At 40.5% G+C, this 12,105-nt stretch overlaps 1 protein-coding gene across 25 annotated transcripts in view; it reads left to right on the plus strand.

The window, feature by feature from the left end:
• Nucleotides 1-1,545: 1,545 nt before the first annotated feature.
• LOC123745760 (protein tramtrack, beta isoform) overlaps nucleotides 1,546-12,105 on the plus strand; it is a 149,460-nt gene continuing 138,900 nt past the window's right edge. For 22 of the 25 annotated variants that reach the window (XM_045726629.2, XM_045726619.2, XM_045726628.2 and 19 more), the window contains exons 1-3: nucleotides 7,709-7,858; nucleotides 9,235-9,334; nucleotides 9,789-10,388. In XM_045726629.2, coding sequence (XP_045582585.1) covers nucleotides 9,254-9,334; nucleotides 9,789-10,388 — 681 coding nt within the window. In that variant the 5' untranslated portion in view covers nucleotides 7,709-7,858; nucleotides 9,235-9,253. Of the gene's footprint in view, nucleotides 1,621-7,708; nucleotides 7,859-7,943; nucleotides 8,055-8,090; nucleotides 8,217-9,234; nucleotides 9,335-9,788; nucleotides 10,389-12,105 lie in introns of those variants that run through there. The other 3 variants (XM_069317695.1, XM_045726614.2, XM_045726613.2) reach the window with 3 other exon arrangements.

A 12,105-nucleotide genomic window follows, 5' to 3' on the forward strand; every position in this document is an offset into this window, starting at 1 on the left:
TTTTAAAGTATTTAGCGAAATTGAAGCCGGTGTCAGTATGGAAATCTTCGTGAATGTGAGTATATGACTGTGGCACGCTATTCCCTCTTGAGTTGTGATGATCCCCGATCTGATCATGTTGGGCACTTACCCCACAAGACTCAGGGTGCAAAGTTTGGTGAAGCTAGTCCAACCTCGGACACATAGACAGGCAGACATTCTAAGTTATGGGTAAGAATCCCCTAAAAATTAAACGAAAATTCCGAACGTTTTCATGTTTCTACTTGATTTATTCCTTGAGAATGTGAAGACAACGGGTTGGGAGTATATACCAAACTTCATTTGAGTAGACAAAGACCCATAAGCCAAAATATCGATTAATGAAAGTGACATGAAGTGAGTGATTATGTGGATATTTACTGGGTTGTTGTTTTAAATTCAGCTACTCTGAACAAAGGTTCTAAGTAGCACGGGCTGTGGTGAGCCCGTAGTGGACTTGCCTGGACTTACCCTTTAGTTAATATCCACTTAACCATCCCATCTTCATGTCACTAGAATGAATCAATAATTTGGCGTAAGGATCTTTGTTTTCTGAGGTGTAGTTGGGTATATAATCCCAAACCCATGTCATTACAGACACGGGAGACATCTCCCGTCACGCAGGGTGCAGTTGCACCTCCACAGATCTTTAGTATCAGCTCTTGATACTGGTAATGGCTCCAAAGGGCCACCACTTACGGGTTATTCATGCCCGTGCCACCTTTTGGGTGGCTTAATCTTCATCAATCGTCCTGGACCACTATCAAGTCCATCGTTCTTAGGGTATGTCTTGGAACTAATTGATTCTTCATACAATTCCAGTAAGATAATTGAGCGAGTTTCTGCCTAGCCATTTCAACATGTTATTGATAAAATTCGTAATTAAATATGAAATTGTAATTTTACTCAATGGTATATATGTCGCTGTCAGCGGCAGGCAGACTGTTCGCTGTAACTGTTTACAGAATACGTGAGTATTGGTGGCAGCCTCGCTGACCTGAGCATCTGTCATTGTACAGCATGCAAACACAGCTACGATAACGACTTTATTACCAAGATAACACTTAACGAGCGTATGAAGTTGGTGCATGACTTGCAGTTACGTCATCAGAGGTGAAGCTTTGTCCATGCAGTCACCCATCTGATTATTGACCAAACCCAATATGTTTAACCTGGTTGATCAAGCAACGCGCGCACATTTGGCACCACGTCAAGGAAATCTTTCAAGTTAACGTGGAACAATCAAACTGCTCGTCACCCCGGGATCCCCTGACTGTGAACATCAACTAAGCCACTCTGATAGTCATTCAAATCACCATCCAATCACAATTGCCAACATAAGGGATATACACCAAGGGGGTGTAACCAAGCTTATATACTTGACAGTTTACTTTAGTTTTGTACTATGTTCATGACTAAAGTATACTTGCTGATTGGCTGTTAAACTATTGTGGTTACCTGAATGACACTCCAAGAGTTGATAGGTCTTAATCCGAGCACGGCGCTGAACGATAGGCTGCCATCAGTACCTGTGGTTCCCGTGGAGGCGCATGTAGCCACTATCCCTCCTCACACGCTAAACCAGTTTTTGTTTAAAGAAAGGTTAGTCTATATATTTATACTATTATGTAATGTGTTATGTATCGTCATACATTCTGTATTTGTTTTTGGTAACTATATGATACTGTTTGAGTATTTTGAGTAGGTATAATGTTGTTGTTGTTATAGATTCAGCTACTCGGAACAAGTACCAAGTAGCACGGGCTATGGTGAGCCCGTAACTTACCTGGCACAGGAGCGGGGCAAGTAGCACGGGCTATGGTGAGCCCGTAACTTACCTGGCACAGGAGCGGGGCAAGTAGCACGGGCTATGGCGAGCCCGTAGTGGACCTACCTGGCACAGGAGCGGTGCTGTGTGTTGTGTTTTGTTGTCAGTGTTTGAGTACGGATATATTTTACTATACCTAAAGTTGGGATAGCCATAAGCAATGTTATTCACACACGTCAGTAAGAGAAGACTACACTACAAGACGTCTTTGTAATCGAGATAAGAAAATTATTAATATATCTTACGGTAAAATTATGCTTGGAACGTTTTAATATATAATATAATATATTTTATATATTATATTTTATATTATTTTATATTTTATATTATATTTTATATTATATATTATATTATCACGCATAGCGTCATTAATCCTAATTTTTACACACACATACGCACATATCCCCCAGGAAGCAGCCCCGTAGCAGGTGTCTAGCTCCCAGATGACTATTTAGTGCTAGGTGAATAGGTACATCAGGGTAAAAGAAACTGCCCATTTGTTTCCGCCTCCGCCGGGGATGGAACCCGGACCTTAGGATTACGAACCCCGAGCGCTGTCCACTTCGTTAGGTCCCCATCTCTTTCCGGATGCTGCTCAACTATCTCACCTCCATTGATTTGATTGATGAAGATTAAGCCACCCAAGAGGTGGCACGGGCATGAATAGCCCGTAAGTGGTGGCCCTTTTGAGCCATTACCAGTATCAAGAGCTGATACTGGAGATCTGTGGAGGTGCGACTGCACCCTGCGTGACGGGAGATGTCTCCCGTGCGATCTCACCCCAGGCACCAGCACCACCTGTATACTGTAATGTCACACTTGTTACACTAGATAGAAAGTGACAATATTTGTATATTTTACACCAGCATATACACTACATGTATATGTTAATAATTGATGATTCAATTTTGTTGAAGACAAGCAGCTTGTGAGTAGAGATTTCCGTTAGTAGTTCGACCTTTCGAGACATCAATACAATCCTAAAGTTTATATATACATGTCCAGGCTTCCTGTCCCCGAATAAGTTTGTTAGTTTAGTTCATTTATTATGCACCCCATACCCCCGAATAAACGAATTAATTGTGTAATGTCAGTTGTCCAATTTTGATAAGAGTATCCTGAAATGTTAATACAGTTTTCTATAGTAACATAATAGAAAACGTATTAGGTATAACTAAATATAATAAGTCTAATGTTGCTTGACTAAATTGTCAAAATAAAATTTTAGGAAAGGAATTACGTGATTCTACTGATCTCTTACCTGACCTCAGAATCGTTAATATGTATAATTAAGTTGAGAGGATGAGTATGGGGTGCAAAATAAACTATCCTTCAGGCGGCAACTATGACTACAATTTGTGCACTTAAGCTTTTTATTAAACCAAAAATATCGCAAGCTAGAAAAATTAAATGATTAGCCAAGTTAAACTATATAACAGAGTTCTGTCAATAAGTGTTTCTACATTCTGAAATAAATTTAGTTAATTTATTATGCACCCCATGGCTAGCTGTGTGTGGTAGTGGAAAGGATTACAGAGGCATATAATGGGCTGAACCACTAGAATTCACACAGCCCCGCTCCTGTGCCAGGTAAGTCCACTACGGGCTCACCATAGCCCGTGCTACTTGGAACTTTTGTTCTGAGTAGCTGAATCTAAAACTACTACCACTAACCAGAATTCATTTAGTTAAGCAAGTTACAGTCTTGATAAGCTAGTTACAAAGTTTGCAGCAGTCGTAGTGTAGTGGTAAGACACTCGCCTGGCGTTCCGCGAGCGCTTTGGTCTGGGTTCGTATCCTGGCCGGGGAGGATTGACTGGGCGCCAATCCTTAACTCAAATCAAATCAAATATTTATTCAGGTAAAGTACATACATACAAGGTGAGATACAAAACAATGATGGATTTATAGATAGAGCTAGTACATATACAATACCTAAAGCCACTATTATGCAAAGCGTTTCGGGCAGGAAAAACACTAAGACTAAAACTAATTGAGAACTAAAACTAATTAAGACTACTAATTGAGATTAAAGTATAAATTGTGTTAAGAAAATAAAAAAAATAAAAAAGGGGGAGGGACATGCAGAAAAATAGCAAATATACAATTTGGTCAACAAAACAGGATTGTTTATAATAGTAGACATGGGTTGACATTTAGGGGTGAGGTAGGTTACATGGAGTTAATTAGGTAGTACTTAGTTTTTATCTTAAACTGGTTGGGAGAGATACAGTCTTTAACATGATTGGGAAGGTCATTCCACATTCGAGGTACCTTGATTTGTAGAGCATTTCTAGTTTGACTAAGTCGTACTCTTAGAATATCAAATAGGTATTTTTTTCTGGTGTGGTGCTTGTAACGGTTCTATTGTTACGTAAAGTATGGTGACAAATAAACACTAAGAACACAAATACACAATAATAAACACAAATAGACACTAAGATACTATATATATATTTGGTCGAATATACAGAAGTACACAGGTGATACTTTGGTGTGAGTTGAGCGCACTGAGCGTCGGTACAGTATCTCGCAAGTGTCTGCTCTAGACCACACTTGAAAGTAGACTAGTTTGCTATTCTGCTGCTTATATGCTCGGGCAACACCTCACCGTGTTGCCCGGGCAACGCCTCACCTCATTCATCTCCAAAGGTTGACAGGAATATTAACAATGCATTTGGAGCGAGTATATTATTGTTCTAGTTCTACTAGGGAGCGAGTTCTACTCGCTACAATTGTATAACTCCCTTTCCATAAAACTCTATTACAAAATCCACTATGCCACTTTTGCCACAAATAAATTCCAATCTAGGAATCTCTTATGACGAAACTGTACTGTGTTCGCTTTAGCCGGGTATACTGTATATAACAGTTAATAATAAATCATTTTGTAGGGGACAGGCAGCCAGTCTATATATACATGTTAGGCTTATACCAAGGTCCCACAAAGATGGAACTATGGAGTAAGACTGGGTGCTGCCGGGGCTGAACTTTATCACCCTTACAAGCACAATTTTTTGTTAAATCTTCACAAGGAAGAACAACTGTAAACGTTGGAATAGTTTATTACAACATACAAGCTAAAGAAACCAGTTCAGAAACTGAGGAAATAATGCTGCCGAAAAAAACATTAAAAAGTTCACTCATGCAGAGTGGTAGACATTCTGGCCAAAACAGGAATTTCACACTGATCTTAATGCTGTTATGTTGATGTGATTATCATAATATAAAGATGTTAAGGCAGGCTGGTTTAGTTCAGTTTTTATGCACCCCTTACCCATCTTGTGGGCATGGGTTCTGTTACAACCTTCTAGGAAGCTTTTAAGGTCAGGATTGACATTACAGTCATCTGCAGCCTCTGTTCACCCAGCAGTGAATGAGGTTGTTAAACGTTGTTGACCAGACCACACACTAGAAGGTGAAGGGACGACGACGTTTCGATTCGTCCTGGACCATTCCCAAGTCGATTGTCTTGAATTAGTTTGTTAAATGATTTGACGAGGTCGTATTTCGTCGACAATTAGGATTACGGACCTGTCGGAAACGCTAAGCGTGCTAGTGGCCTTACAAGAATGTAACAACTCTTGTATATATATTGTCACGGTAATCTCCCTTGGAAGGAGATTAGGCCTGTTCCATCACCACCTGTTCTACCATACCACGTCTGCATATTCAAGAATTCACAGCAAGAATAGCAACTAGTGCTCAGGGGTCTATAGACAGCAGTCTACTGCCCCCCCCCCCCTCTACTCTCCAGTACCCATGACCCCCAGTACACCCGGTGGCCACAAGCTCACGCCACCGGCCGGGAACAAGCACTCTGCTAGTTTGTCTCTCACACCAGAGCCACCTACATTGGTCAAGTCCCATATAAATAGAAGCCGGCCAACCACTACCAGATCTTTATCAACCAATCAATCAAATAGCCAACAGGAGACATCACCCGTCACGCAGGGTGCAGTCGCACCTCCACAGATCTCCAGTATCAGCTCTTGATACTGGTAATGGCTCAAAAGGGCCACCACTTACAGGCTATTCATGCCCGTGCCACCTTTAGAGTGGCTTAATCTTAATCAATCAATCCACCACCAGCAGAATACTCTAGTGCTCTACCTGCTGGACCTACCCTCACACTACCTTGAGTGGTGGTAGATCTAGGCAGCCTGGAATACATACATACACACAATGCCTTAAGCCACTATTACGCAAAGCGCAATCTTATACAGTATTTTCAACGCCATTTATTTCATGTTCTCTAACGTAACGTTAAATTGTCTGTTTTGTTTTGATTGTTTTGCACCCTGTAAGTAAGTCAAGCTTTTAAGGAATTATTTTGTTTAATTTTTCATATTAAAGTATTCAAATGCTTCATTTTTGTTTTATCCTGCATTTCCCACACCGTGAAAAAGTCAACATAGCAGTTTTATTTTAATTTGTTTTCATTTTTTTTGGTTCGTGGCAATCCATCTGCCGTAAATAAATGAAACATGCATAGGGTTTCAGGCAGGTCCTTAATCTAACTCATAAAAGTATTGATTGTAGCAAATGTTGAGTTAAACCTTGGGGGGGGGGAGGTCTCGATATAATTATACTAATGATAATAATAAAAAATTGTAGGGGGGACAGGCTGCCAGCGTGTGTTCATACAAGTTAGGCTTGTATCGAGATCCTCCCCCCCCCCTTTTGGTCGAATTTCTGACTTCGTCCAGAATGCAACCCCACACGAAGCTAACTACTGGGTATCTATTATTTATATTATATATTCTTTCAATCTTGTACAGTCACTAGCACGCATAGCTTTTCGGGTCAGTCCTTAATCCTTATTTTCACACATACACATCCCCATGAAACAGCCCGTAGCAGCTGTCTAACTCCCAGGTACCTATTTACTGCTAGGTGAACAGGGACAAAAGAATTGTGATCAGGGTGAAAGAAACTGACCATTTGTTTCCACCAGGGATCGAACCCGGACCTTTAGGACTACGCACCCCGAGCGCTGTCCACTCAGCCGTCAGGGGGACCTGACAGCTGAGTTTACTGCTAGGTGAACAGGTGCGTGAGGTGACGGGAAACTCGCCCAATAATTTCTGCCCCACCCGGGATTCTCGATCATGAGTCGACAACGGACCTGACTGTACTGTTATGTTATATAAACTTATACACAGTATTGTAAGTTCCTTTTATATAAACTTCTCTTATAATTTTGTAGTTTTATGCTCTAGATAGTTTCCACGTATACAAATGTCTCTGAAAATGAACGAAACTGGAAATGGTGTGATGTGTTAGTGTGGTTTAAGACTCACGTCCACGTTTTCCTACCATACACAAATCGTATATATTCCTAGGGGGCCATAACTCACAATGGCGGAGTAGCAGCAGGCTGTTCCGGGTTCCCAGCCTCCTCCCTCCTCTTGTACTCCCCCCCAACACTGCCTCCATACCCTCACACAAAGGCCGTATCAATAACTGCTACGAAATAATTTCTGTATAAGTGAAGGAGGTTTAATTGTAATATTTGGCTTGGAGGCAACGATATTCATTCTTCCATACGTTTAGAAAATTGCTCATTGGCATCACATTCCCAAAATAGGGAATAGATTAACATTTATAGAGTATACAGTTTTATATATTATAGAAGTGTATTTAGTTGGTATAATTTTTTAAAACAAATATTGTTTTGCTTGTTAATAAAGAAATTAAAACAATGTCTGATTTTATTTTTGAATTCTACAATTCGAGTATGATTGGGTTTAGTTCAGTCTATGATTCCGTATGTAATGGGACGCTGAGTAATATATATATAGTGCCGGCTATCATGTATAAATGTATAAGTCATATATGAGGAAATGTTAATGTATGTAGCAGGATGCGCTAGAGGGCGGTGGCAGCACTGGGGCAGGAGGCAGGAGGAGGAGGCGGCCGCTGGCAACACTGTGCTATTAAACGTATGGATGTCAGCGTCGGCGGCGACTAGCGTCTCCCTCACATATATAACCATCTCGTCTGTAACAGGCAAGGATACCCGCCACCAGTTGTAGCCAGTAGTGTGGGTGGGCGTGTGTGGGCGGGCGTGGGCGGGGAGATAGAGCCGCAGGAGAGAGGGAAATAAGATGACGGGTTTAGGGAGAAGGAGTTCAAGGTGGCGTCGGTGGAGGTGCGCAGGCATCTCTGCGTCTCCTGCTGGCTTCCTGCTGTGGCTGGAAGCATGGTGGGTGCTGTGGCGGCCACCTTGAGGCTGTGGGTGCTGGCAGGTGGTGTCTGGAGGTAGAGGGCGGGGGATTATAGGCGTGGGAGGGAAGATAATGGCCACCAACGCTGCCGTAACAAAGCCATTCGCCGCTCATCATTACTATTACGCCTTTTTCCTCCGGTAATTATTTCCCCTAGTGACGATGAGTGTGGCTGAGGGTGTAAGGCAGGGCCAGGTGGTGGTGCTGGGGGTATGGGGGCGTGTTGTAGGGGCTGGGAGCTGCTACTGACATGCTGGAAGGTGAGATTATAAACTGAGGGTTAATGCCCCCTAGACATTGTTTGATTTTTATTCTGGGATCAAGGTCGACAGCCTTAAGTCTTATCTTAAGTGCTGAGGCACTCATTATCAGAAGACTTAGACTTTGTATAGTAGGGTAATTATTGCCCCTCTCTGTTTTCCTCTGCCTATAGAGATACATAGCACATATTGATATGGGCTATCAATCTGCTGTACGGTGTCTGTTAATCTTGTTTAAATTACCAATTAAGTTGTCAATGTAATCAACCAGAGCTTTAATATACCAATGTGCTTTAATATACTTAATATTCTCTCATCTCATTTTTTTTCTTGCAATGTATCTTATTATTTTATTAATTCTGCTAGAATTTACCTACTTAAAATTACCCGTTAGAGTAAGGACCTGCCCGAAACGCTGTGCGTACTAGTGGCTTTACAAGATTGTAAATACTATGCTATGTATTCTCTCAAACCCAATGTACCTTCTTGTATATAAATAAATAAATTAAATAAATATCTGAGGTCTGCCTAATACAACATGAGATTTGCTGCAGCAATGCTTGATGGGAATGATGCATTCACTGCTATGGTTGATTGCACCTTGATTGCAGTATAATAAATTATTTTGTAGGAATGCCACTTTGTTATATATTAAGTTTGCATTTTGTGGAGCATATTAATGTGTTACCTGATCTAACATAGTCCTGTTTCCTTTAATCATTTCACAAATTTTATACATTATCAGGTACACTGTATGCACCAGACATTTATTATTCATTATTTTAGTACATCGTGAGTACCTGTTGACGACTTTCAGGGATCGGTGTGCCCGCGACAATTAATAATTTTGAGAAATTAATTTGAAATTCATATTTTATGTAATTCTTAAATATTTCAGATGAGAAGTGTTTGCCAACATGGGTGATGGAATGTTATCGTTGTCGTGGAATAACCACCGAGCCACATTTTGTCACATCCTTGCAACACTTAGGGAAAAGGTAAATGATCAAATTGACTTCAATGCTTTAAAAAGTTTCATTTGTATTAAACTATAATTTTTGTACAGTTATAACAGTCGCGACATGACCGCCGGGCCCGGCAGTCGCAATATGACCGTCAGGCCCAGCAGTCAGACATTTTAAAATGCTTACCTATGTGCATGTTACTTATAAATTTTATCACAACCTAATCTAAAGTATGCTCTTTGGTATTCTATATGTAGTACTTACTGCCTTCACAGGTCGGTACAGTATTGTCAGGTTTTTAATTCTTGTTTGACCTTTTGAAATTCATAGCTATTTTAGATGTACTACAGTTAAATAGTAATTTAACTACATTTTTAAACTTTATTAATTCACTGCATTAGTTGAAACATTCAGAAATTATGTAAGCCATGTATACAGTACTGTATTACCAAATAATTCACACAATATATTTCTCTTTCATGTATAGGAGAGATACACAGATGTGACCCTGGCATGCGAGGGCAAGTTTTATCCAGTTCATAAGCTGGTGTTATCAACATGTAGCGAGTACTTTGAAAGTATGTTCGAACAAACGCCTTGTAAACATCCCATTGTAGTGTTGAAAGACGTTAAACCCGAAGAACTTGAAGCTCTGTTGAGCTATATGTACGCTGGTGTAGTGAACGTGGCACAAAATGACTTGGCTAGATTGATAAAAGTGGCTGAATTACTAAAAATAAAGGGACTGGCTGTACCAGATGAGCCACCACCTCAGGAAGTTGAAGCCAAGAAGACACACACGCCTCCGTGGAGTTGCCGCGACGATAGGACGAGTCCTCATCCCAAGAGGAGGAGAAAAGAGAGTGGGACACCTCAGGGGGAAACACAAGCTTCAAACAGTCCTACTTCACCACAAGCCTCGCCTCATCATGTAGAAAGTGACCATAACCAAGACAATTCTAGAACTCCTAGTGAAAGTCATGTTAGTGAACACAGAATAGATGTCTCGGAAAGAATAGAACAGAGACAAGACATGAGTTCAGACCAAAATGTAGACTGTCAAACTAAACAAGGATCACCTCTTCAGGTTTGTTAATACATTTTTTGGGGGCTTTATTTAATTGCCATCTATTAAGTTATTGAACATTAGTTTATTACTGTACTTCCATGATTTTTTGTATTTCCTAACAGAATAACTTAAAGAAATAACATCAGGTATTACACTCAATTTCCATGATAATAGCCACTGAACATTGTTATTGCTGATAGTGGTGTTCACCTAGTTCTCGCCTAATTGTATGTGTAGGGAATGAGCCATGGCTCTTGGGTCTTACCTCTACTCTTAGTTAACTGGTGTATAGGCTCCAGAGCTTATTGGGATCTGTCATATCTACATGTAAAGCTGTGTATGGAATCTGCCTTCACCACTTCTTAGCGCATGCCAATTGTTCACCGACAATGAAAAAATCTTTCTAATGTTTCTGTGGCTCATTTTGGTATTTGGTTTCTACCTGTGTCCCCTGTTAAATATTCTTTACATGTCTGCTCTGAACATTCCCCCAAGTATTTTGTATGTGGCAATCATGTCCCCTGTTTCTTTTCTCTTTCAGTTACTGTAGTCACCTGTAGTCTTTCCTCATAGCTCATCCCTCTCTATGGAACAAGTCTGGTGGCATACCAATGAACTCTAGTTTCATTTTTTGTATTTAAGGGGATAGACTCCATCCACTATGGTGTCACATTCCCAAATTGGGCCGACATAAACAACATACAGTACAAGATCCTGAATAGCTGTTTAAATTCATAAAGGCAGTTCTTATACATGTATATCCATATGCAGCTGATGATATTCTTTTGATTTGGACTACTGGTAACAGGTTGGGGTAATAGCAGGGTCTAAATCTATTTCTTTGTCTAATTCCAATAGGATTTTCTCTTGAATGTTGACCAGACCACACACACTAGAAGGTGAAGGGACGACGACGTTTCGGTCCGTCCTGGACCATTCTCAAGTCGATTGTGGTCTAGGACGGACCGAAACGTCGTAGTCCCTTCACCTTCTAGTGTGTGGTCTGGTCAACATTCTTCAGCACCGTTATTGTGACTCATCGCCTGCACAGGATTTTCTCTCCCTTGTGATACCTTGTCTGGTCTCTGGTTCCCGTACCCAACTTTATTAGTTAGCATTTGCTAGAGGAGCTACTAGTCGCTACTTGAGGGACCATATTTTCATTTTGTCAAGGTCCTCTTTACTCTCATGCAGTATTTCTTTGTATTTATCCTCATAACATTTTCATCATCAGGAAACATTGAGAGGAAGGAATCTATCCCCTCTAGTCCGTTATTCACAGGAAACCTGTCCAAAATATCCTCTTAAAATCAATTTATAACACTTGTCAAGACATGCATTATTCTACCTTGTAAAGATCAGACAAATTATGTGCCAAGAAATATTACAGATTCTGAATTTATAAAAATTTATAAATTGATTTTGGTATCAAAATGTGCAGGAAATGCATTCTTTTGTTTGACCTAATATATGTGTAATTATGGCAATGATTGTAGATGTGTATCGATGTATTGGTGAGATCGGTCTATTGTGCGATATCTGTGACTGTAATTGTTGGCATTTTCTAGATTTTCCACAGTTAGATAATGGAATGATTGACTTCTGACTCATATTAGCAGGCTTAGGGCTCTCCCTCCTACTGCCTTTACCCTACCTGATTTCCCTGGAACGTGATCTGTCAATTTGGTTACATTTGGGTCCCCAATTGTTTGAGTGAGCCTTAGTAAATAGTTAA

Source organism: Procambarus clarkii, chromosome 88 (genome assembly GCF_040958095.1).
Source record: "Procambarus clarkii isolate CNS0578487 chromosome 88, FALCON_Pclarkii_2.0, whole genome shotgun sequence".
NCBI lineage: Eukaryota > Metazoa > Arthropoda > Malacostraca > Decapoda > Cambaridae > Procambarus > Procambarus clarkii.